The sequence below is a fragment of the Leptidea sinapis genome, chromosome 33 (genome assembly GCF_905404315.1).
Source record: "Leptidea sinapis chromosome 33, ilLepSina1.1, whole genome shotgun sequence".
NCBI classification, from domain to species: Eukaryota; Metazoa; Arthropoda; class Insecta; order Lepidoptera; family Pieridae; genus Leptidea; species Leptidea sinapis.
The window spans coordinates 2,491,887-2,519,542 of record NC_066297.1 but is presented as its reverse complement, the minus strand read 5'-3'; the positions used below and the strand labels follow the sequence as shown (position 1 = coordinate 2,519,542).

Genomic DNA, 27,656 nt, shown 5'->3' with positions numbered 1-27,656 from the left:
ACCGTTACAATTACACGCGTTTTAATCCTTTAAAAGTGTTTTATTTAAATGTGTAACACTCGCGTTATTCAAAGAAAATACTATGAAAAAATCTACACCCAAAATATACCTCGGCAATAACTGCTTATGTTCATAAGAATTCGAATATTTTCAATAAAAAATTGACATTATTATTGACAATATATATTTAATTTTACTATTAATTTTTGACAGAACGAAGTCTGTCCGGGCTAGTCCTATAATATCATCCCTTTCTTGGTGAGTGTCCGTGCAGAATGGGATATACCTATGCACGCCTCTGATTATGACATGATAATTCTCGGCGCCTATTTCTGCCGTGAAGCAGTAATGTGTAAACATTACTATGTTTCGGTCTGAAAGGCGTCGTAGCAAGTGAAATTACTCGGCAAATAAGACTTAACATCTTCTAGTCTGAAGGTGACGAGTGCAGTTGTGTAGTGCCGCTCAGAATTTTCGGGTTTTTCAAGAATCCTGAGCGGCACTGCAATGTAATGGGCATGGCGTATCATTTACCATCAGCTGAACCTTCTGCTCGTCTCGTCCCTTATTTTCATAAAAAACTTTTTTTTAACATTTTATTGAGATAGAACCTTTAGTTGCGAATGCAACGGGCAACTACTAGCTGTAATTATTATATAAATTATTTTATCTACACCCATGCATTAAATCCTCTATTAAAGATTCTGAAACAGTTAGCTTATTACCAACATTAAAACACCCAATGTCGTAATAACCATTACATCATCCAAACGAGTGTTGTAATGTTGTACTGAATTTCATAACAACACTCCTTAGTTTTTTTTTCGATCCCTTCATGCGCAAAGAGTTTCAACAAACAGCCACATTCTTATTGCTCGATGCGTGGTATCTGTATGAATTTCAAAAAAAGAACATTTTCGTTTACGCGCGTTCCTCACTACCAGAACATCGCGCGCCGGAAAAATAAAGTAGGTTATTTGAAACCCCGCCATTTTTCTTGAAAAAATGAGCGATTCAAGATTTGACAGCACACCGCCGGATATTTTAAACGATGCAAAAGAACATAATTTTCAAGTGAATTTTAATAATTGCACTATACAAAATGTAAATTACTACTAAAAATAATTATTTCATTAATACTTAGTTTATTAGTATATAATCAGTAATGGATGATATTAGTTTACTACTAGGACTGGCTGTTTTAATGTTAGCAGTAAGCTAACTGTTTCAGAATCTTTTAGAGGATTCATATTATGGATGTAGATAAAGTCTTGTATGCAACTGTTGATAATTAGGTATTTAAACACTCATGTGATACTATTATCACATACATATACAGATAAACCCACATTCGTGTTTTAATACCCCTTATTACACAACAGTTGTATAAATCTTTATATATATAATTCTTGTGTGCGAGTGTATGTCACTGAACTCCTCCTAGACGGCTGGACCGATTTTATCGAAACTTTCTGTGTGTCTTCAGGTGGATTCGAGAATGGTTTAGATTCACAATTGAACTACCTCCTGAACGGCTGGACCGATTTTGTTGAGATATTTGTGTGTTCCAGTGTATTTGAGATTGGTTTAGATTCTCAATTCCGTCCATATAGTGTATTTTAGTGGACTCCTCCTAACGGCTGGACCAATTTTTCATATTTAAGACGTGTGTCCGAAATTTCCGACAGGACAACGTCTGTTGGGTCCACTAGTAACTAATATAATAGTATGAGTGACTCACTTCCGATCTTCAGATGCACGCTGCAGTATACGTGTCCGTGAGAGTTGTGCGCCTCGCAAGTGTAGTCTCCCTCATCAGCCTCCGTCACCTCTGTGATGTGCAGCCGCAGAGTTCCCTCGCGGCTCTCCGAAATAAATCTGGTTCGGAAAAGATTTATATTAGCTTACTTTCAATTAAAATCCGTGTCAGCAATATAATAATATTAAATACTTGACGAGTTATGTAAGACATTCCAATTAATAATAACATTTATTTAATAACTTCATATAATAAGGTCCCGGGTTCGAATCCCGGTAGGTGCAAGCATTTATATGATGAATATGGATGTTTGTTTCCTAGTCATGGATGTTTAAATGTATTTATGTATGTTTATATGAATTTATGTATGTTTAAGTAAGTATATTGTATTAAATATATCATTGTCTTGTAACCCATAACACAGGCTATATATGCTTAACTTGGGGCAAGATAATTTGTGTGAAAAGTGTGTCCAACTTACTGTGTATAGTCATGTTATTTTATATAATTATCACAATAATTAGAAATAACTATAATAGCAAAAAGTATTTAGATCTTTATTTAACTTGAATCGTGTAAGTTAGTTGGCACCACAGCAGTGCCATCTGACAGTTGGTAGCGTCATCATGGTAGACAGTCGTGCCCTATATAAACCAAAGTGCTTTTTATTTTCCTTTATTGATTTAGAGGCTTTTATACGTATGTACATGTCAGCCTCATTATAATCTAAGTACATTAAAAAGACAAAAGAAAAACAAAATTCTTAACTTAACAAACTAAAAAAAAAGTTAATAAAACCAAAAGCAAGTTATAGTGTTATATTGTTCAAACAATACGACTTATGGCATCCTTAGATGCAGGGCGGGCAAGTATATTTACAAATATGCCCGTATCAAATCTGTTCAAACCCATAAGTCTTATAATTTTGTCTCTACTAGACTGAAATCACGGGGAGTGTTCCGAAGAGCTGTTCAATCTGATTCCTGCCGCCGAATTTCAACTTCCACACGCCACAAGATATCATCCCCACCATATGGATGTGTGGCGGTCCTCCACAGTGCGGTTTTCAAGGAGCTTTCTTCCTCGTACTACGAATCTGTGGAATGAGCTTCCTTGTGCGGTGTTTCCGGGACGATACGACATGGGTAGCTTCAAAAAAAGCTCGTACACCTTCCTTAAAGGCCGGCAACGCTCTTGTGATTCCTCTGGTGTTGCAGGAGAGTGTGGGCGGCGGTGATCACTTAACACCAGGTGACCCGTACGCTCGTTTGTCCTCCTATTCCGTAAAAAAAAAAAGAAATCGGAAACATTCCTTTAACAAGTGCTCAACATCCTCAAAGCCAGAGTGCTAAGTTCGAGCAGGCATTAATTATTGTGAATTGTAAGGTGACACTATGCCTGTCACTATAATTATCAGTGATTCTAAGTGTAAAATTTAAAGTACATATATAACTTTTTTTTGTGCGTTTACATTACCAACCCCTTCTACATCCGTTAGTCGTGCCATTAGTAGGACGACCTATATCGCCGAGTGGTAAGCGACCTTAACTACTAATCTAGAGGTACCGGGTTCGAATCCCCGTAGGTGAAAACATTTATATGATGAATATGAATGTTTGTTTCCGAGTCATGGATGTTTATATGTATTTATGTTTATGTAAGCATATCGTATTAAATTTATCGTTATCTTGTACTCATAGTACAGGCCATGCCTAATTAGGGGCAAGATAACTTGTGTGAAAGTGTGTCAATATTATTATTATTAGACCAGCCGACTCCTTTGCCAAAAAAGCCTCAGCCGGCAGCCACAGGAGGGTTCCCAGCATCTTATTATTGTACAGCAGGACCGACTACTGGAAGTCAATTTTTGACCAGACAAAGCCCAATTGAAGGAATATTCAATATAATATTGCGTGGATGTGGTAAGTAATTAAACGTGTTTTAATAAATAATTAGTTTATTAAAGAACTCAGAAGACATTTAACATTGACAAGCCAGACAAGCTGTGATAAATTTGTTTTTTAAGGTTTTATATTTGATCAAGAAACGACAACAGTGCCGTACGACGCTGGTTGCGTTCCAATACACTATATTGGTGCGTCGGCCGGGAATGCCTGGGCCCATAACCCTTAATGTCTTCTCAGTTCTTTAATAAACTAATAACTTAATAAAACGCGTTTCATTAATTACCACAACCACTCTATAACATATTTAATATTGCTTCAGGGATGAAGAACCATGGTAGTTGTAAAAATAAAACAATCCACGGAAAGTAAGATCGGCATAACTTACCTAGTACCAAGTACAACCTCTCGGCCGTTCTTCAGCCACCTTCCGGTTGGCGTGGGACTTCCAGAAGCCACACACTCCATAACGCAGGGTCTACCGAGCGGCGTCGCCATGTTGGCTGGCAGTCTCTTCAGCCATTCGGGCTTCGCCCCGCCAGCTTCATCTCCGGTACGTACAGGTGTTGTACAAGTTGAAGGTTCAGATTTGCCTGTCAACCAATCCAAAATTAGAGTTAATTTAATGGTCTTACAAAATACAACAAATAATTGTAAACAGCTACTCAGTACATTGCAGATCTAAATTGTTTATTCAAATTCAAATATTTTTATTCAAAACAGGATTTAAAATCACTTATTGAAAGTCAAAACCTACCACAGGACTTGAGAAGAATGAGAAGAAAGTCAGTGGGATTTTTTAATACTTAAAAATATGGTAATACAATGGCAAGATAAGATTAAAACAGTTGACGAATGCTTACTGGTACATCATTTTCTAGTTAGATCCAAAAGTGTAAATGCTAATAATGCTAGGGGTAATTTGTTACAAAATTTCTCTCAAATGTCGATAATGAAGTTTCACTTCAATAATATAAGTTGAGTCATCATTATTTACCCCCTTATTCATAATGGTCCGCTAACTTTAAACAGCCGCTAAGGAGTGTTTTATCTCATTCTGAGTTAGGTCAATAGAAGAAGACAGAGTGATAATCAGCAATGCTTTAAGTTTGCAGACTATTATGAATAAGGGGGCTCGTGTATATAATCTAAGAAATTTGTAAATAAATGAATTGGAACCAACAACTGAGTCCAACTCTGAATCTAAGCATAACTGTGCCAAGAACTAGAACATCAGAACTAGGAAATCAGAAATATTCAAGTATGCACAAGAAGCGACATTTTTTTTTAAATTTTTAGTTAGGAGATGGTTACCTGCAGAGTTAACAGCTATGATCCTGAATTCGAAGTCTGCTCTCTCCGTCAGGTTGAGCGCTGTGAAGCTGGTGTCCAACACGTTGTAGTCGTTACACTTGACCCACACTGAGCTGGACGCCTCGCGACGTTCAATGACGTATCCCGTGATTCGAGAGCCTGGATAATATTACATTATTAAAACACCAATATCATAGTCTTTTATTTTTGTAATAAATGGGGCTAGCGGGGAAGTGACTCAATTGGGTGATAAATGACAGAAAAGGGTGTACCTATTCTATTTAAAACATGTTTAAACCTCTTAGGTTAATAGGTTCGGTGAAAGCTTTTACCACCGTAGGTTAAGGTCAAGTCAGTTATCCCAAGTAGCGTGCAAAAACGCACAGGCAATCAGATAAAAGTTCTAAAAACTATTTAATGACATGGCGCGCTTATGGTTTTAACCGACTTCAAAAAAAGGGGAGGTTTTCAATTCGACTGTATCTTTTTATGTATGTCACCACCGAACTTCCGACTGGGTAAACCAATTATGAACAGTTTTGAATTTATACTGTCGTTATAATTTGATTGTCTTTTAGGTAGTCTAATATTTCCATTTCATTTTACTAGGAACTCTAAAACTAAGTTGAATATTAAGTTGTAGAAGAATACGTTTGAATGCATATTATACTTAAATTCCTCCAATGGCAACCAATAACCGGATTATAGACCCACAAGATGGATCGACGATGTAGTCAAGATCGCCCGAATACACACTCCTTTGTCCAGCATAAAAATCAATACTAATATATAAAGTAACGTACCACCGTCGCTAGAGGGCGCTTCCCACGCCAGGTCGACGTAGTTGCGTCCGACACGCAGTACGCGCGGCGACCGCGGCGCACTCGGCGGACCGGCTCGTGCACGCACGCGGAACGCTTGAGACGAACCCGAGTACTTACTGAGCCCGGCGGCGTTCTTGGCACGCACGCGGAACTCATACTCGTGTCCGGGCTCCAAGTTGTACGCCTAGTAAATTAAATCAAATATTTGTATGTATAATGTATATATCTTTAACCGAGCAATTCTATGTTCAATAGTTTATTTTTTATTAACTTTTCATGATACAAAACAAATACACTACAGTTCACCTATTTTATTACTTTGCCCAAGATTATTATATTATTGGCATTATTCATAATGGCCGGGAAAAGTTAATAATCATGCTGTTTTAATCACATTGTCCAATTGAGTCGGGCATTATGAATACAGACCGGCCATTATTAATAGTGCCCGGACTTATCAAATTGCCCGTAACATATATAATTTGAATCTCGAAATGGGCTCCAACGATTTTAATGAAATTTATTATACAGACAGTTTCGGCGGTTTCAATTTTAAAAATTGTAGTTTTACCCGTGTTTTAATGAGAAACTGCTACAATAACATTAGAATACAAAGATAAATTTCGCCACTATATACAAGCCTATAATAGCTCAGATGGTGATCCGGAAAGCAGAAGACCCCGGTTCGAATCCAGATGTCGTAGTACCTTCTTAAAAATCCGAGCAAGACTCGGTCGCCCGGATATTTATTTATTGAAAAGACCAAAAGAATAAATGTTACAAAAAAGTATAAAAAATTTGTGTAGATACGAGTATAACAGTTTTTTAAAAGATCGACTTAACTTACTTTAACATAATGTGTATTCAAATTCAAAAACACTTTATTCATGTAGGTCACAGAAATGACACTTATGAATGTCAAAAAAAAAATATAAAAATATTGTTTCTTATTGAATTTACCGTCACTTCGTAAAGGGTTGAGCTAATGAGAAGGAGTAGCAAGAAACTCATTGCCACTCTTTTAAGTCAAGATTTACATTTTAGTTGTTTAACAAATCATTTCAATTACAATATATGCAAAGTGACGCAACAAAAATACCCAAATGTCAAAAACTGAAAGGCTTACATGAGTAAGTCAAAAAAAGAAAAAAACTTAATTAATACTTATAAACACAAGAGTTATTGAGTATAGTAGATGCATCAATCCACACATACGGTAAATAAATAGAGGCATTATGTGAGCATTTCATAAAATAAAATATATAATAACTTTAAAGTAGTAATTTATAAACATTGCCAGAACCATATTACGCGTATCAAATCGATTACATGTATTCATCGGTATTATAATTAAGTTATTAGTTAATTAGTTAATAGTTAGAAGTAGTATATATACAATTTACTAGATAACAACAATATATTGTATTTAAAAAAAAAACCTGGAATTAAAATCAAGTGGTACATCTTAGATAATTTATATTTTATACGACTAGATAGACTGAAGCACCTGTCAACATATCAAAAATAATAGCGGCGAACTGTTAACCTCTTAGCTACAGCAACGCACGCACACTAAAACAAAGTGACACACGTATCGTGATTGTAAGACGTAGCCTGTCATGCATATTAAAGTAATAAACCTGACCTGTTTTCATGCGTTGCCTAACAGCAATAGGCTCTATCTAGACGTATAAATTATCCAAGTGGTACATTGAAAATTTTATCGTGTTAAATTATTAGATCGAATAAATTACTTTAATATTAATTTAAATATTAATTTATATTTCTTTTTACCTGGTAGTTGCAGTCCTTGACAAGGTAGTCTGCGCTGGACCACACGGAGTCCTTGAGGTCCCGGAATTCCACCTTGTAGCCCTGGATCCTGGCGCCGCCGTCAGAGCGCGGCCGGTCCCAGACTACGGTCGCGCTTGATCCGTCCCACTCCGTCACGCGAGGGGTGCCGGGAGCGTCGGGCACCGTGAATGGGAACTGGAGAGACAAGTTGACATGACAAATATAGTCGAACCGGATAAAAACCATAAAAGGCATTTATTTTCTCAAAATTGATACCTTTAGAATTCTTTTTGATGTTTTTAATAAAAATATACAATATTGTACTGTCATTGCTATGGCTATAAGATAATCATAATCTAGTCCCAGGCTGTCGGATAACTTAGATATCCAGCTGTGGAGTAGTAGGATTTACGACAGAGCCATTTTTTAATAAAACATTTAAATTTATTTATAGATAATGCCTGAACAGTGGCTGGGACTTTAGAAGAGAAATAAAGGGACAAAAACTTACAAGGAAAATATTTTTTAATGAAAATAAGAGACGAGACGAGCAGGACGTTCAGCACAAGGTAAATTGATATGCCCTGCCCATTACAATGCCGCTCAAGATTATTGAAAAACCCAAAAAATTCTGAGCCGTACTACAACAGCGCTCATCATCTTGAGACGTAAGATGTCAAGTCTCATTTGCCCAGTAATTTCACTAGCTACGGCGCCCTTCAGACCGAAACACAGTAATGCTTACACATTACTGCTTAACGGCAGAAATAGGCGCCGTTGTGGTATCCTGTGCAAAGGAGCCTCCCACCGGTAAACTATAATGCTGCATGCCTATTATGACGCGACTGGCGGTTCATAATGGAGTGCCAGTCGCCACTTGATGTATGGAAGTGAGAGTTGGGTATGGCAGAAGAAGCATACAAGCAGAACTAACGTAGTTGAGGAGCGATCACTGCCTAGTATGTAGTGAGACTGATTGATAGAATTCTGAATGCGGTAATACGAGCGGTCTGTGGTCTGAAAGATGTTGTGACAAAGATTGAGAAAGAAATGATGAAATGGTTTGGACACGTCACACGTGGAGCGAATGAGTGAAGAAAGAATTACGAATCACATATGAACCGGTGAGCTGTATGTAATAGGGCCCTTCGATAGCTGCAAACCATAATTTTACCGAACTTTAACTGTTACCGAAATTTATGTAATAGAGGCTAGTTTATTTGTTAAGAAAAATTTAAATATATTCACTCGGCGGGCGACTGTGCCTTTTTCCATCGCGTGATCGTACTAGACTTCGAGTACCCCAACATTACTTCGAATACATTAGAACAACTTTGTACCAAAAAAAAACTGTCATGTCTGTAAAAAATAGGTATTTAATAAATTACCAAAAGAATAAGAGAGGAGACAGTGTTAAATAGATCTAAATTTAAATTATTATAACTATTAAAATGAATGAACGAATATTATGAAACGAAGTGGTAACTGGCACCAATACTATTTTTAATATTATAATTTTTGTGATTATTTTCACTACATTATCTCTTAATATTTCATTAATTATTGTATATTGTGGTTTCTTTTAGGTATAATAGCTTTACGTTGGTCAACTTTACATATGAATGTTTCTGGCAAATAAAGAACTTTGACTTTGAGCATGTAAGGAAGCATGTGAGGTTTGTTGGGATAGAAGCAAATGGCATTCAGTTGTCTCTGCCTACCCCGACGGGAAAAGGGCGTGAGTGTGTGTGTGTATGAAAGTATACAGCTAGTTTTTATTACCAATTTTTCTTGTTAACTCTTCCTATAAAAGTATTAAGTTAGATATCAGCTTGGGGCTGAAAGACATTTAGACGTTACAATATAATATACAAGAGAGAAATTTAAAAATATTTGTTTTTCTACTAAGTTACTGTTTTTTGAATAACGATCAAGTGAAAATCTTCTTCTTGTGTATTACCTTGGCAGTGATGTAGTCGTCCATTGTTAAGGGCTCGGACACACCATACTGGTTCTCGGCGCGCACGCGGAACATGTACTTGCGATTAGGCTCTAGACCCATTACATTGTAATGACAGCTGCGCACGAATGATGAAATCTTTGACCAGACCTGGTGAAAAAACAAAAAAAAAACATACAATAGGATTTTTTTTATTAGGTATTATTTTGTGGAAATCTATAATTATTTAAAGGATGTGAATATCTTTAGTGTGAATTTCGTTAAGTTTTGTTAATTTGCGTAGAAAATTTAAATATCCTATAGAGCCCTGACTCTATGTTTCAATTTTGTCAAAGGCATCCTTCACGGAAGAATCGCCTCCCACTTTTTTTTGTTAGTTTAAGAATAACTTAGGTACTTTACACCTTGGTTTACATTATTGGAGTTTAAGTAAGTATCCCCAATAGTTTTGAAAATATATATGTCTAATGTCACCCGGGCACAGCGTAGCTTGCCTACAGTGAAATAATTTTTCTAATTGACTCAGTAGGTTCGGTGCCTATTCAATGCAAATAAAAAACAATCAAATCTATACTCTTTAGACATTTTTTTATAAGAGTAAGGAACGAGACAAGCAAGACGTTCAACTGATACGCCCTGTCCATTAAAATGCAGTGCCGCTTAGGACTTTTGAAAAACCCAAAAATATCTGAGCGACACTACAATTGCGCTCGTCACCTTGAGACATAAGATGTTAAGTCTCATTTGCTCAGTAAGTTCACTAGCTATGGCGCCCTTCAGACCGAAACACAATGATGCTTAAACATTTTTGCTTCACGCCAGAAATAGGCGCCGTTGTGGTACCCACAATCTAGCCGGCATCCTGTGCCTGGGAGCCTCCCCCTTGTAAAATACAGACATAGTATAGATTTAAAAACTTACTCCAACATTGTCCATTTTCTCAACTATGTAGTTGGTGATCGGTGAGCCGCCATCGTCCAGTGGTGGTTTCCATGACAACGTACACGTGTCCGGCGTGATGTCGGACACATCGAGTGGACCCAGCGGTGGAGATGGTTTGTCCACTACCAGTACCTACACCAAATAATAAAACTTTAGTATTTTTCAAATCGTTGCCAAAATCCTGACAATACAAGAAAACCAATTAAATGTTATTCAAATCAAATCAAAATCACTTTATTCATTTAGGTCAAGGAAATGACACTTATGAATGTAAAAGTTTTTTTTTCACATTTACCACCACTTCGGCAAAGGTTGCGCTTATATGAGAAAAAGTGGCATAAGAAACTGATTGCCACTCTTTTAAATCAAAATTTACAGCTTCATCGTTTTACAAATAATTTCAATTATAATATATGCAAAGTTATGCAAGAAAAATACTCAAAGTTCTAATACGAAATGCCTTACACGAGTAAGTCGATAAAAAGTAAATTTAAATTAATAAGTAAAAACACAAGAATTATTGAGAACAGTACCAATCGACACACACCTTTAGCATTTATAAAAAAACTTTGATTTAAATAAATAAATAAAACTATAGCAGACTTCCCGGTATGATGCATGGACCAGCCATCACGATGGTACATATGGTTGAGTTCTCGTAACAGGTTCGTCATACTCGCTTAAATGCTACTGCATGCATCGCCTCCCTCGACCATATTTAAGAGAAGGGAACGACCCGCTCAACGTCGCCACCGCAAGCAGTGGCATTTTAGCGAGCATGACAAAGCCTGTCACGAGAACTAAAACAAATAACAAAAAAGAATGTTCATCTTCATATTATGCAATACTTACTAATCATTTGTCCGTTTGTTTCGGGTAAAATGATTCGATTTTAATGTGATAATTGTCAAATACCTTTTTTATGAAAATAAGGGACGAGACGAGCAGGACATTCAGCTGATGGTAATTGATACGCCCTGCCAATTACAATGCAGTGCCGCTCAGGATTCTTGAAAACCCCGAAAATTCTGAGCGGCACTACAATTGCACTCCTCACCTTGAGACATAAGATGTTAAGTCTCATTTGCCCAGTAATTACACTAGCTACGGCGCCCTTCAGATCGAAACACAGTAATGTTCAAACATTACAGCGTCACGGCAAAAATAGGCGCCGTTGTGGTACCCATAATCTAGCCGGCTTCCTGTGCAAAGGCCAAAAGCCCAAAAGCCTCCCACTGGTGGAAGCTCAAGTTATGATGAAACTAGTTAGGTTAGGTTTTATTTTATACATTTTTGTTTGTTTCTGGCGTAACAATGTAGTTTCACATAGCCTAAATCAAATAGTATGCAAAGCTGTATAGTTGAAGTTACCCTGCAAGTGCCGCTGTCAGAACCCTCGCTGTTCACCAGCTTGACGGAGTATGATCCGGTGTCAGACCGCTTGGCACTGGTGTTAATGAACACGGTGTCCCGCTCTGAAGTAACGAAGCGGATGCGATGGTCAGGGAACACCTCCTCATTATTGACCATCCAGGATACCTGCAGGCCATGAAAGCTTTGATTAAGCGAACTAATTACGTCACATCTATTTAAATACCGTCTTGACATTAGTATCGTTTTATTATTATTAACATTCATAGAAGTGATGACACGGGGAAAGCGTTTTAGCGCGAATTTTACATAATACTAGCTGACCCAGCTAACGTCGCATTGCCATATAAAGTAATAAAAAAAAATCGATTATAAAAATTTTTGAGGTATAAAAATAGATGCAACCGATTCTCAGACCTACCATATATATCGTACTACAATTATTGTATTCGATTGCCATCTTGGAACCCTATAGCGGGTTTGTGGATGGAATAGAATAACATAAAAATCACGATACAAAAACAGTTGTAGATCGCAGAATGGCGAAATTTGAAGTTGTATGTGTTTTTCAATGCTGAATTATAATAAAATAAAAATAAAAAATATATATTTAGGGGTGGGTCTTATCATTTAGGGGTATGAACAATAGATGTTGGCCAATTCTCAGACCTACCCGATATGCACACAAAATTTCATACAAATCGGTTCAGCCGTTTCGGAGGAGTTTGGAAACAAACACTCGGACACGAGAATTTTATATATTAGATTGAGTTTTTTGACAACAGCTTAATTTTCTTCAAAAATTCGACTTTTTTGGAAATAGTCGATACTGACGAGCATTATCGATCAGTTTTTCAAAAAAAATCATTAAGTTTAATGCTCGTGGGAAAAAGGTAAAATAATCGTTACATAATAATTATATTTTAATTTAATTACCTTCGGTATCGGGTTTCCGGTGAATGGCACGGTGATCTTGATCTCTTCGCCAGCAATGACGGTGATGTCCCTGAGGCTCAAGTCGCTGGTGATGCGCGGCGCGTTAGGAGGCGCACAAGCGCGGATAGCATCTGAGCTCGCAGACCACGGACCCTGTCCTGCTGCGTTCACTGCAGACACCCTGAACTCATACTCATGGTTCTCTATCAACCCCGTCACCTTATACGTAGTGTCTGGAATGTGGGCGTGGCACGCCTTAATCCATTTATCATCAGTTATCAATCTCTTCTCGAGAATGTATCCTGTGATTGGTGATCCGCCATCGTGACGTGGCTTGGACCATGTTATTGTAATAGAAGACTCTGTAGTTTCAACAGACCTCGGAGCACCAGGTGCCCCTGGGGGATCGAACGGATGTCTGGCTCTGATTGGTTCAAGAGTCTGCGCCGGTTCAGATTGACCGTACTGGTTCTCAGCCATCACGCGGAACTCGTAACTCCTTCCAACGCTCAGGTTCTTCACGCGTAAGAACGGCGTGGTGACATATCCGGAAACTTTAGTCCAGGTCGGTGTTCGTGCTTCACGTTTCTCCACCACGTAGTTAGTGATTTCACCACCGCCATTGTCTTTGGGCGGGTTCCAGTATAAGGTTAATGCTTCGCCTTCGAATTCATCCGCGCGTAAGTTCTCCGGCTTACCCGGTCTGTCCAATACGCGGACGTTGATAGTAGCCGTATCGTAACCGGACGGGTTACGTAGCTGTAAGCGGTACTGTCCACCATCTGATCTCTTAGCGTCCTTCACAACAAGTGAGGCGGAATCCGGAGTTAGTTTTTGGAAGATTCTCGAATCACCTTCGACATCTAGAAGGTTGTCATCTGCAAACCATGAAGCAGTGGGTTGTGGATAGCCAGTGTATGGAACGTGAATGGAGAAGTCTTCACCGGCGCGGACTGTGATGTCTCTAACACCGCTAAGGTCCATGCATGGTTTATTCGGCTGTTCTGCGATTGTGATGTCTGATGTTGGTTTGCTTGGTTCAGATTTGCCGACATCATTTACAGCGATAACCCTGAACTGGTATTCTCCTCCCTCTTTGAGATTCGGTACTGTGTGAACGAGGCTCGGTATAGGCGTATCGTTGACGTCCTTCCAGTCTTTGTCTCCTTTGGCTTTCTGTTGGACGATGTATCCTTTAATTTTAGATCCACCGTCGTTCTTAGGCGGTCTCCAAGATAATGTGACAGAGTCTTTGGTAACTCTGTCCGGTTTGGGTGCCTCTGGCGGGCTAGGCTTAAGCCTCTGTGTCTCAGCGACAATAGATTCTGTGGGCTTGCTTGGTTTGCCAGGCCCGGCTTCGTTAACCGCAATAACGCGGAACTCATAACGATTTCCTTCGCGTAAGTCCTGGACGGTGTAGCATGTGTTTGGCGTTGGGTAGTTGTTAACTTTAATCCATTCGCCTCCGCGTTCTCGCTTTTCAACATAATACCCACTGATTGGTTTACCACCAGTGTTAGCTGGCGGCTCCCATTCCAGTGAGCAGCTGTTAGCACTGTAGCCAGTAATCCTAGGCGTATCAGGTGCATCTGGTGGATCATATGGTGACTTGGCAATGATCGGTTTGCTCTCCAGTGGCTCAGATATACCGTATAAGTTCTCAGCACGAACTCGGAATACGTATTTCTTGCCTTCAGTCAAGTTCTTGACGTTGAATGAGCATTTAGGACAGAAGCCGGCGACTGTTCGCCAATCGTTTACACCGAATTCTGCCACTTCGACGATGTAACCAGTGATTTCACTGCCTCCATCGTCAGTAGGTGGTTGCCAAGTCAGGCTCATGGTATCGTGAGTGATTGGCATGCATGACAATGGACCCTTTGGTGGTCCAGGCTTGTCCACAACGATAACCTCGATATCAGCTGAATCTTTACCATGCTCGTTGGACGCTGTGATTGTGTATTTACCAGCATCATCGCGAGTCGATTTCTCGATGCTGAGTTTAGTAATGTCTGCTGTCGTTTCTGAGGACAGTCTGTGCGAAGGTACGAGAGGAATAGATCCTTTGGTCCACGAAACGGTCGGTGTCGGAGCACCGGCAATTGGAATGTTAATGTTGATTGGTTCACCAGCTCTCACCTTAATCTTGCGGCCAATCAGATGGTCTAAGCTCAACTTAGGCTTCTCCTTCATTGGCTTAGCGATAAATACATTCGATTCATCTGAAGGTTGACCAGCGCCAGCGGCATTAATAGCAGATACTCTATATTCGTACTGGTGACCTTCTTGTACTCTATCGTCTTTGTATTCGTTGAACCTAACCGGTTCACGGTTAACTTTGATCCACCGACCGGTAGCTTTGTCACGCCTTTCAACGTCGTAACCGATAATATTTGATCCACCGTTCGATATAGGCGAAGGCCATTTGATCTTAATGTGATCCTTATCTGCGGAGACAAGCTCAGGTTTGCCAGGTTTTCCGGGGACAGTGTATTGGTTTTTGGCGACTACAGATTTGTCAGTAACTAACGGTTCCGAGCGACCTTGAAGATTCTCAGCAAATACTCTGAATTCGTATTTTGTGCCCTCAGATAATCTCGGTACAGTAGCGTGTGTGTTTCTTGGATTGACGTAAGTGACGGCTGGAACCCAACCTCCACCGTGAGTCAGATCACGTTTCTCAATGACATAAGCAGTGAGTTCACTGCCACCTGTGTCTTTAGGTGCTTTCCACGATAGCGTGACTGACTGTGCTGTGATTTCTTCATATGTGATAGGAGCCTCTGGAGGTCCGGGCACATCTAGTACGATTAGGTCGAAGCTGCCTTCGTCCGAACCAGAATCGTTCTTTAATGATAAATTATATTTGCCGGCATCTGTTCTCTTACAATTGACCGTGTGAATGATAGTGTGGTGGCCAACTGATGTTACTGTTGTTCTCTCGTTTGTAACAACGGGTTTGCCGTTGCAAGTCCATTTAACTTCAGGTGTTGGTTCACCAATGAAGTCCACATCTAAGTGGAAAATGAGGCCAGCCTTGATGCTGATCTCCTTGAGTGGTGTAAGGATCTTTGGCGCAACAAATCTGTCTTTAGCAGTGATAATATCAGATGGTTCACTTGGTTCGGATTGTCCAGCTTGGTTCACAGCGATCACTCTGAACTCATAGTCTTGTCCTTCCACCAAATCAGGAATTGTAGCCTTGTTTTTATTAGATGGCACATGGGCTGCGTTGACCCAGTAAGGACTACCCTTTTCTTTCTTTTGAATAATATATCCGGTAATTGGTGAGCCACCATCAGATTTGGGCGGAGTCCATTCCAGGTCAACGTGGTTCTTGCTCCAGTCAGTCGCTTGCGGTTTTCCAGGCGCTGTTGGTTCATCAAACTCATTCTTAGCAACGATTGCCCGATCAAGTTCTAATGGTTCAGATTGTCCAATTGCGTTGACTGCACTTACTCTGAACAAATACTCCTTCTTATGAATTAATCTTGTTACAGAATGGTACAGGTATGTACTCATACCAGCATCTGACCAAGTACCACGAGTTAAGTCCATTTTCTCAATAACATAATGCAATATCGGCGAACCTCCGTCGTCGAGGGGTACTTTCCAAGATAGTGAGCAGGAATCTTTAGTGACGTCAGACACTACTAACGGCTTCTCTGGTCTAGACGGTTTGTCCAGAACAGTGACTTGTGCACTTGCCGAGCAAACACCCAAGTCATTCTTAAGAGTCAGTTTGTAAATGCCTCCATCGGCACGAACTGAAAATGGAATGTCTAAAATGACTCTGTTATGTAATATCTGTACGTCGATTCTATCTGATGGCTGAACAGTTTTGCCGTTAATCTGCCATTCGACAGTTGGTTTCGGTGCCGCTTCTATTGGTATTTCATACTGTATTCTTTGACCAGCCTTGACAGTCTTATCAGCCAGGAGCATTTTGTCGAATGTTGGAGCGCAGAATCTGGCTTTAGCGACTTGCGGTGTTGAAGCATCGCTAGGCTCTCCATTACCAGCTTTGTTAACAGCAATTACTCTGAATTCATATTCTTCACCTTCTTGCAATCCTGGAATCGTGGCAGTCGTTGTATTACCAGGAACAGTCGCTGCGACTTCCCACGGTCCGTATTTCTTCTTAGCTTCAATGACATATCCAGTTATTGGTGAACCACCATCCTTCTTTGGTGGAACCCATTCAATATCCATATGATCCTTATCCCAATCCTTGACAACAGGGGTTCCAGGTTTATCTGGAGTACCGTAGGGATCTTTGGCAGTGATTGGCTCTTGCCCAACAAGTGGTTGAGATTCACCTAATCTATTCACAGCGCGGACACGGAAGTTATAATCATGTCCCTCGATGAGATGATCAATCCTAATATTGGTTCCTTGTACTTCTCCGGCAGGTACCCAGCGTAAGTTTTCTTGGTCCATTTTCTCGACAACATAGTGTGTTATCTCACATCCACCGTCATCTTTAGGAGGACGCCATCTCAATGTGCAGCCAGATTTTGTGATATCATCAACTCTAAGAGGTCCTTCTGGAGCTGTAGGTACGTCCATAACTAAAATTTTAGCAGTCGCTGTATCAGTGCCGTTGATGTTTTTAGCTTTGAGTGTATACACTCCTGTATCGATTCGTTTAGCGTCCACGACTCTGATTTTAGTAGAATGGTCGTCGTTAACGATTTTTATCCTGTCAGTATTTAATACGACATTATCAGCGTGAATCCATTCTTTAGTAGGTGTTGGTTCTCCAGCAACTGGTACGTCAAGTTCAAAGTTCTGTCCAACCTTTATCTTGATATCGAACATGAAGTTCCTATCGATCTTCGGTGGCAGGTTTTTAGGTCTTGCAAGATGAGGAGCAGTTCCATCGCTAGGTTCACCTTTGCCTGCCTTGTTGACAGCACGAACGCGGAACTCGTACGTGTTTCCGTCTATCAGATCCGGCACTTTACCAGATGTCACGTCACCTTCGATCTACGAAAATAAAAATACCATTAAAGCATTACCACTAAAAGCTAGGACATCAAATGGACATCCAATTGATACCAATCATATTGAAAAAGGTTTCAAAGATGATAATGGAATAATAACGATTAAAGTTTTAAGGCTTCTTAATAAAAAAAAAACAAATAATTGACTTATTACCTGAGCACATTCCTCCCAATCAGGCGAGAATCTATCCTTCTTCTCAATGACATATCCTGTAATGGGCGCGCCTCCGTCACTGTCTGGCCTAGTCCAGTCAAGCTCAACAAAGTCCTTGTCGAAGTCCTTAATCCTGGGTGTGCCAGGTTTGCTTGCCACGTCGAAGGGATTCTTTGCCTCCGTCGCGTGTGGCGTTGTGAGCGGCTCGGACTTTCCTTGTCTGGTGACAGATATAGAGTTATAATTTCAAGTTTATAGCGACTACTGCTGACAAGATGCCATACAAATACAAAAACAATAAGAATGTTTCGTTCATTTAAAATTTTTAGGTATTATTTTAAATTGCCACTTTTGATTCTGTAGGATTCGAACATTTATTAACAATAAATATAATGAGATAAGTACCTGTTGACAGCCCTGACGCGGAACTTATACTTGTGTCCGGGCTGAAGTCCGTCGACGGCCAGGGTTGTCACGGGCCCGTCAGTCTCGCCAGCGTTCACCCAACGGCCAGTCGCCTCGTCCATCCGCTCTACGACGTACTTGTCAATGGGCTGCCCGCCGTCGTCTGCGGGTGGGTTCCATGACAGTGTCGCACCGTTTGCGTGCACACCCGATACCTAAGTACAGAGAGAATATAAATTTTATTAAAGATATTTTTTATGTAATAGGAGAACATACGACTGTTTGGAAAGTGAGTAAATGATCAGCGGTCCATTATCTCTTGCAGCACCGGAGGAACTAGATGAGGCTTGTTATTCTTCTAGATAGATGAACAAATTTTTAGAAGATAACTAATTCGTATCATCCCGAAGACAACATGAAAATAAGAACATTGATTTCTATATTTTGAGCGTAAGTAGGAGGAAGGAAGCTCAAATGAACACTATATGATAGTATCATATATCTTGTTTTCACCAATGGGAGGCTTCTAAGCTCAGAATGCCAAATTGGTGGGCCAATGCGTGCACATTACTGCTGTAAAACAGTAATCTCAAAGTGACCGCCAATTTTCTTTGGGTACAATCAATAATCCTGAGCGGCACTGCATTGTAATGGGGAGGGCATTTCACTTAACACCAGTTGAACGTCTTACTCGTCTCGCCACCTTTAACTCATAAAATATAATTGATGAGGATGATTTTTAACGTGGTGGGTGCAATGTCGGTATTCAAGCAGCAGGGATTTGCTCAAATATCTTCATAACACTTCCCGTAACAAATGCGGTAAATAAAAAAATTATAAATATATTCTGCTCACCTTGAGTGGACCACCTGGCGGGCTGGGCACGTCCAGTACGATCACCTCGACCTCGGCCACATCCTTGCCGTTGCAATTCTCCGCGGTGATGGTGTACCGGCCGCTGTCACCTCTGCGCGCGCTCTTGCACGTAATCTTCGTGTTGTAGTCTCCATGCTGCACCTTCGTGTCGCCTGACGTCTTCACCTCGCGCTTGCTGAGGAACCACTTGGTCTCCGGCATCGGTTCTCCCGACACCTGAAAATAAAGTTGGATTACCATTTGCTCTTACTGAAGTATTAACGCACATTAATGAAAAATTGTATAAAAATATGATTAAACTATTCCAAGTTATTATAACTGAAAGACCAATCAGAATGATTGCCGTCATAAGTGTAGATTTAGTTATTAGATTTTACAAGTCTCCTTTGCACAGGATGCCGGCTAGATTATGGGCACCACAACTTATTATAAGAAATATTGTGTTCCGGTCTGAAGGGCGCCGTAGCTAGTGAAATTACTGGGCAAATGAGACTTAACATCTTATGTCTCAAGGTAACGAGCGCAAACGTATTGCCGCACAGAAGTTTTGGGTTTTTCAAGAATCCTGAGCAGCACTGCATTGTAAAGGGCTTGGGGTATCAATTATCTTCAGCCAAATGTCATGCTCGTCTCGTCCCTTATTGTCATAAAAAATTATTGTAATGAACCAACTCACCTTGACGTCGAAAGCGAACTTCTGTCCGACCTTGATCTTTACATCGATCAGGTTCGTCCTGTCAATCTTGGGCGCCAGGTTGCGAGGCTTGGCCACAATGGGGTGCGTGCTATCACTAGGAGTTCCTGGCCCAGCCTTATTCACCGCGCGTACGCTAATTAAAAACAATTTATTAATTAACATTTTTTATACTTTAGAGGACATAAAAAGTTCAATGGCTCATCTGATTTGATTCATTTAAGGCGATGCAAAAAGTATATTGTCTTAAGTTAGGTTACTCCAATCTGATTTGTAAAAAGATGAAGCTGTAAATGTTTATTTAAAAGAGTGGCAATGAGTTTATTGCCACTTCTTCGCATTAAAGATCAACCCTTTCCGAAGTGGTAGATATAAAAAGAAACGAAAACTTCTGATATTCATAAGTGTCATTTCCTTGATCTACATGAATGATTTTGATTTGATTTAATTTAAAATTACTTCTCCCTGTAATGCCATTCTGTAGTGACCAAAGGTAAGTAAGTAGTTTTAAACTAGGAATAAATTTACTTCGCGTTTATTAATAACACAGATAGAGTTTTATATTATTTTCATTTTTTTTTATTATTATTAAATCTTGTTCTTTGTTTAGTTATTTTATGTTTATGCGCACATCACGTTGTCGCCAAACACTTGGAACAAGAGATAAATAATGTCGCTGTATACGTAAAGTGTACGTGACGGCGTTTAAACGTTGACGGGACGGGGAAGGAATGTGTTTATTAAACACTAACGGGAATTTTAACACACAATAGTGACAGTAACTCTGAACTAACGTGCTAGTGATGATGGATTATTCGTTTGAAGAATTGGCTTTAATTAAGAAGCTACGGCCGTAAAGAGGAAAAGGAGATTTTCTATAAATGATAATATAATATAATAATATAATTTTCGAGAAAATGGGGGTGAATATGGATACGCAGCGGAGTCTCGGACGGGACGGGTCAAGCGCTAGATGGGACGTGTTAAATATCGTAAGCCAATGGTATTTTTCCATCCCCGCGCGTGTCACGTTCTCGTCCCGTTCATGCATTCGTGACGTAAGCTCTTTCATCTACCTTTTCTATGAGACCATATTTGTCATATCACACGTGCCACATTGCAGCTACGGCGCGATAGCCCCGTGGCACGGCTAGTCAGTAATACTAACCGGAACTCGTAAGTCTGTCCTTCCACCAGATCGGGCACGGTGCAGTTGGTCTTATCTGCCGGAACCTCCAACGCCTTCTCCCAGTTGCCGAACTTGTCTTTCTTCTCCACCACGTAACCCTCGATGGGCGCACCGCCATCTTCCTTCGGCGGTGTCCACTTGAGGTCCACGTGATCTTTGTCCCAGTCTGTCACTGTTGGAGTGCCGGGAGCACCTGCAGAACAAATTGGAGTAAGAAATACTTTATCTATAATTCTCTTCTCTAATTATAAATAAATTTTGATAAATAGTTTTTTAAATACGACAAGTACAGGTTACACCAATCCATCACACTCACCGGGCTCGTCAAATGGATTCTTGGCAACAATGCTGGTCTCCGACACCAGAGGCTCTGATTCTCCCTCCGTGTTGACAGCGGCCACGCGGAACTTGTACTCCTTGCCGGGAGTCAGACCGGTCACATCGCACCCTGCAGTAATTAATTATTCAAATTAGGTAAGGACAACAATACTTACATAAATTTAGCTAAATAAAATTAAAAAATAATATTCGGTCGGTACCTTTCACGTGCTCTCCTCGAACCTAAAATAATTTTTTCATAGGATTCTGACATTTGACAAGTGATAATAAACTCCAGTTTTAAATAAAAATAAAACTGGTACCCATCTACCCAACATCATGTCCCAATGATCCCTCATTCAATACCAACCAAGATATTTTAATGGAAGGTGTGTCACCATAAAGGCATAAAAAGGTATTTATTTTCTCAAAATTGATTCCTTTAGAAATGTCATTTCTAATATACTAGATACAACTATCGCTTCGCAAACAAATGGCGCTCTGAGGGAGAAGAAGCGCGACAAGAAACTCTTCCAGCATTATTTTGTTTGCGCTCTTTTTAATTAAATATACAATATTGTACAGTCATTGCTATAAAGTAATCATAGTCTAGTCCCAGGCTGTCCGATCATAGCTGAATATCTAAGTGATTGTACAATACATAACCTTAAGCTACTTAGTTACATTCAATATCTAAATTAATATTCATAGTTAATAGTATATCTTCATTTTCATCTTTTCTAAGTATTATAATAAGCGAATGTACAAATCTGTTTATAATTTTTTTAATAACGTTTGTTTGTTTGAAGTACTGTACCCATGCACAAGCAAATGCCCAACAATACCTTTTACTATCTTTTTACGTATCGTAACTTAGATCACTATAATTTCAGGAAAAATGGAATGAATGTTTTTTTAATATTAAATAGAGCAAACTATTAAGTGACCAGATGAGAAGTGCGTATCACAGGCAATGAGTATCTGCAAAATCAGAGTTTAAAGGATAGGTGGGAGGCTACAATAGAGTAATCATAAGATATTGTACTATTCATAATTAATAATATGAAGATCTATTAATAAAGCAGAAGTGGTACTCACGAGGCTCCTCGGACCTGGCGCACGGAACCCATACTCCTGTCTCCGTGTCCAGCTTGTCGATCTGGTAGTACTCGATGGGTGCGCCGCCGTCGTCCTTGGGCCGCTTCCACTTGAGGGTGGCGCCCTCTTTGTGCACGTCCGATATCTATGAACATAAACACGTATTACAGAGAGAAAAACTACGATATCGCTAAAGGTACGTACAGACTAGTGAAACGTAATATTTAAATGTATTACTTTATTATTTGTCATTATTAATTATAATTACTCTTTATATGTTTGTTCTTGTTTTTAAGTTTATTTAGTATAGTAATCATTTAATTCAGGCGAGGTGTCGCCCTTAAGATCTGTCACGCGGGGGTCACAGAAGATTAGCGGTGCAACACACTTGTGTTGAAACACATGCTGAGTGGCTCCTTTTTTAAAAACTACATGGTTTTGTATTTGTATAATTTTAAGTTGCTTCATTTTGTTATTTGTGTGTGTGTTGAAATAAATGATTCTTTTTCTTTCTTTATTTTAAAGGTATCATTCTACCTTTCATTGCAAGTTTCGCTACAAGCGTGTACGCATAGTGCTCTCATATACCACGTATCACTACGAACCTCCCGCGTACGTCTGTTTTCGCTATTCATCCCCGAATGCGCCCTTTTGTGTTCGTTCGAAGAACCGATAAATGACGTTTCGCTACGCGCACGGCGTGCATTGCTCGTAGCGTGCACGTGAATTGAATATTTCATGATATAATGCAGCAATGTGCACGGCGAATTCTTTCATTGCATAACATATTTTATGTTACGTTTCACTAATCTGTACGCACCATAAGAGAGAAAAGCAAACTTACAGGTGCCGTCAAACGGAGGGCAAGTCTTAGATGCAATGGACACGTCGAGAAAAAAGAAGATTCCTGTTGCAAGACAGTTCTAGAGTGGCTACTTTGGGAGGAGAAGCACCCAAGAGAAAGACATATTGCGTTTGAAATATGACATAAAACGAGGTTAGGCACTACGGTAGAACTAGATGGATGCATACAAGTTAAATTTGTTTCCAAAATTTGTGAATTGTCATTGCTTTCAGAGTACATCCAGGCTTCACGTAACACGGTTATACTACAGACTGACAGAATTCAGAGGATCTGACATTATTAAGATTCTTATATCTTTAAATGAGCAATTCTTGTATATATATAATCTGAACCTCGGAAACGGCTCCAACGATTTTAATGAAATTTAGTATACAGGTAGTTTCGGGGGCAAGAAATCGATCTAGCTAGATTTCAATGTAAAAAAAATGTAGTTTTATCCGTGTTTTAATAAGAAACTGCTACAATAACATTAGAATACAAAGGTAAATTTCGCCACTATATACAATGCTCAGTATAACTATAATAGATGGGTGATGCGGAAAGCAGAAGACTCGGGTTCGAATCCAGATGTCCTATTAGTTTTTTTTTGTTCAAGTTTTGTGCATTCTTAAAAATCCGAGCAAGGCTCGATCGTCCGGATATTAAATATTATACCTGTAACGGTCCCTCCGGTTTCAACGGTTTGTCCGTCACCAACACCTTGATGGTGACCGTGTCTTTGCCGGTTGAGTTCACAGCGGTGACCGTGTACTCTCCAGAGTCGTCGCGGCGCACGGGTCGCACCACGAGCTTGGTGAAGTAGTCTGGCGAGTCGATCGTCACCGCCTTCGATGGACGTAGCGGCATGTTTTGATATCTGGATGGATGAAGCATTTTTTTTAAATTGAAATATTTTTATTTAAAATAGGATATGGAAGCACTTATTACTCAGACCTGAGAAGAACGGTTTAGTACAGGAAACTAAGTGGGCTTCTTCTTTTATATAAAATTTGGGCGGTCACTCCATTCCCGATCTGTGGTACCATTGAGAAAGTCATTTATGTTATAGTAACCTTTACCACACAAACGTTTTTTTAAAAATTGTTTTGAATTTCGTAACATTTTGTGCATTTTCTGGGATCATATTGTAAATGTATATAAATTGCCCATAAAAGACTTAATAACTCGACTTAAACGACCAGTAGGCGAAACAATAGGGTTAAATACAACTTTGTATTTTACTTAATACTTTCTCATTCTGAACATCAGTAATATTTGAAAATAATTACGTTGTTGCATGATAGCAAATAAATAAATTGCAAACATAATATGCTGACGGTACAAAATTAACAAGCTGTCAAGTTTTATTTGCATTATTTATTGGGACGAACAAGACATCAACATGGGTTCCACAACGCCGCCTATTTCTGTCGTGAAGCAGTAATGTGTAAGATTATTGTGTTTCGGTCTGAAGGGCGACGTAGCTTGTGAAATTACTGGGCTAATGAGACTTAACACCTTATGTCTCAAGGTACCGAGCGCAATTGTAGTGCCACTGCATTGTAATGGGCAGGGCGTATCAATTACCACCAGCTGAACGTCCTGCTCGCCTCGTCCCTTATTGCCATAAAAAAAATCAAAAATAATTTATTGACATCAAAAATAATTGGAAGGAATCTGAGAATTTTGAAAAAATAAATGCCTTTTATGGCTTTAATGTGTACCTCCATTCAACAGCTGGCGCTGGTTCTCCTGTGATGACCGCCTCCAGCTTCAGAGTGGTTCCAGCAGACAGCGTCACGTCTCGAAGGTGTCTCCTGTCGATCTTGGGCGCAAGGAAGCGCGGCTTGGCCGTGAATGTCTTGCTGGCGTCCGAAGGTTTACTTTGACCAGCCTTGTTGACCGCTATTACACGGAACTGGTACTCGTTGCCTTCTATTAGTCTGATAAAAAAAAAACAATATGCACTTTAATAATAGTTCAAAGACTTTCACAATCGAGTTTATTACTTTCTGTGTAAATAATTCCGAAATGGCACATTCAAGGATTAAATTGTGAGGGAACGGTTGCATTTGAAGTGTAGATTATAGGGTTATTTATTATAAATAACGGTGCCAAGTTACTTTTTACATTACATAAAGATATTTTATTTATTCACAACATTTATAAAGCTGCGCCAATATTACGGACGTCAGCATAATTGTCTTCAACGGTTTTTGAATTCATATGTACGTTAATTCGACGTTTTATAAGGCCGGAAATGTTCTTGTGATTCCTCTGGTGTTACAAGAGTTATGGACTGCGGTTATCACTTATCATAAAGTGACCTGAATACAGTGCTCCCAAATTAGTAATGCGCATACAGATCTTCGCCACTTTTCGGCAACGATCGTATTTCCCGACCGTCGGGAGACGATATCTATTTAGAGTGGTAAAATGCATTACTTTTGCATAATTTAGCAGAATTAAAATATTAGAATAATAATAACAAGAGGGGTGTGTAATAGGAGCTCTATATAATTCCACATAGACTGAACACGTGCAGTCGGCACCAATACTTAAGACGTCTGGCTGACCGGCTACCACAGCCGGCCGCCCGATTTGTTTTCGTATTGTGAACACATGATTTGACTCCTATTTCTTTCGCACAAGGTGCAAAATGCAAGTGCATTGTTTAGGGCTCTTACGATTGAATGATTCGGGTGTTTCCGGGAATACGCCCATTAGCGAAGATCTGTATGCGCATTATTAATTTGGGAGCACTGTACTCTTTTGTACTTTCTTAAAAAAATGTGGGACAGATGCGTACTTTCACTTTAAAGTTGTATTTTCTATTCCGTGGTTTCCAGTATGACGTTGCATCGAAATAATTAAACTTTTTTTATAGAAAAGGAGTCCCGTACCACCTGGTGCTAAGTGATCGCCGCCGCCCACATTTTCTTACAACGCCAGGGGAATCACAAGAGCGTTGCCACCCTTTAAGGAAGGTGTACGCGCATTTTTTGAAGGTATATGTGATATCGTCCAGGAAACACCGCACAAGGAAGCTCATTCCACAGCTTGTAGTACGTGGAAAAAAGGTCCTTGAAAACCGCGCTGTGGAGGACCGCCACACATCCAGATGGTTGGGATGATATCCTAATTTGTGGCGAGTCGTGCGAAGGTGGAATTCATCGGCAGGAATAAGGTGAAACAGGTCTTCGGAATGTTGAAATCACCTCATTAATTATCTCTTCTCTTCTTTTTTAAATGGTACTCCTTTGATAACATAATGATATTTCTCATGATACTAACCCATTGATAGTAGCAGCAGGCGTTGGCGAATGTGTGTCTATCGCCTTCTCCCACAGCGGGCTATACTTGTCTTTCATCTCGACTATATAGCCGATGATTGCCGAGCCGCCGTCCGAGATCGGAGCCGACCACTTCAGCTCAACATGGCTGCCAGACCAGTCTTCGGGTACCGGTGCTGAAGGCGCCTCGGGTACCGCTACAATATTAACATGAAATAAGTTTGATTCAAATTTATTGTAGTCATATTTTTTACTTCCCATATTAACAAAAAAGTTGAGACCATGAGTAGAGAATTTGCAAATAAATTCACGGGACACGCTTTTTATTTATCCAGTATTTTTAAGTAATATTAATAAAAACAAATTCAATTTGTAACCAAAATTTATGAATGATGCAGGGCTCGATCCCGCTACCTCTCGGGTTCCATCCGAGCGCTCTTTCCAACCGAGCAAACCGTTCGAGTACGCATTGGTCGTAAATTTTGGTATGTTCAACTCTAGGAGCCGCAACCTATGAGGGTTATATCTCTTAAAATAACAAATTGTATTTTAATGAGATTAATTCAGGCTGCAAGGCACCACAGCACTGAAAAATCACCTAATGAAAAGAGATACCCCCACCACGTCCCTAAAATTCTGAGGTATCAGGTGTGAATTACGACATCTTAATACGTATACCTTGATAAATAGAATATTGACTCTGTTATGCAGTTATGAAGCCAGTGACAAAAGACTCACTGAACGGATCCTTAGCGACGATGGCACCGAATGTCTCTAGCGGTTCTGACTCTCCTTCTTTGTTGACGGCCTTCACCCGGAACTTGTACTCGTGGCCAGGAATCAAGCCGTCGACCTGTGACAAAGGTTCAATGATTATTTAAATTTTATGAATTAAAATACTTATTACGCAGAGTTTTCTTTCAGTTGTGTATTGACCGCGCTTTGAATACGACGCCACACAATGATTTGTAATGT

The 27,656-nt window shown here is 39.7% G+C and overlaps 1 protein-coding gene across 45 annotated transcripts in view; it reads right to left on the bottom strand.

Moving 5' to 3' along the window:
- Positions 1-27,656, bottom strand: part of LOC126974761 (twitchin) — a 194,591-nt gene that overhangs the window by 32,789 nt on the left and 134,146 nt on the right. For all 45 annotated transcript variants that reach the window (XM_050822373.1, XM_050822375.1, XM_050822416.1 and 42 more), the window contains 20 exons: positions 27,420-27,534; positions 26,683-26,878; positions 25,113-25,331; positions 24,064-24,265; positions 22,545-22,689; positions 21,445-21,576; positions 21,108-21,321; positions 19,922-20,075; positions 19,225-19,461; positions 18,370-18,584; positions 17,965-18,184; positions 12,805-17,793; positions 11,869-12,036; positions 10,477-10,629; positions 9,556-9,705; positions 7,596-7,790; positions 5,781-5,985; positions 4,978-5,136; positions 4,052-4,256; positions 1,742-1,878 (listed from right to left, as the gene is read on the bottom strand). In XM_050822373.1, the coding sequence (XP_050678330.1) occupies positions 1,742-1,878; positions 4,052-4,256; positions 4,978-5,136; positions 5,781-5,985; positions 7,596-7,790; positions 9,556-9,705; positions 10,477-10,629; positions 11,869-12,036; positions 12,805-17,793; positions 17,965-18,184; positions 18,370-18,584; positions 19,225-19,461; positions 19,922-20,075; positions 21,108-21,321; positions 21,445-21,576; positions 22,545-22,689; positions 24,064-24,265; positions 25,113-25,331; positions 26,683-26,878; positions 27,420-27,534 (8,410 nt within the window). The remainder of the gene's footprint in view (positions 1-1,741; positions 1,879-4,051; positions 4,257-4,977; positions 5,137-5,780; positions 5,986-7,595; positions 7,791-9,555; positions 9,706-10,476; positions 10,630-11,868; positions 12,037-12,804; positions 17,794-17,964; positions 18,185-18,369; positions 18,585-19,224; positions 19,462-19,921; positions 20,076-21,107; positions 21,322-21,444; positions 21,577-22,544; positions 22,690-24,063; positions 24,266-25,112; positions 25,332-26,682; positions 26,879-27,419; positions 27,535-27,656) is intronic.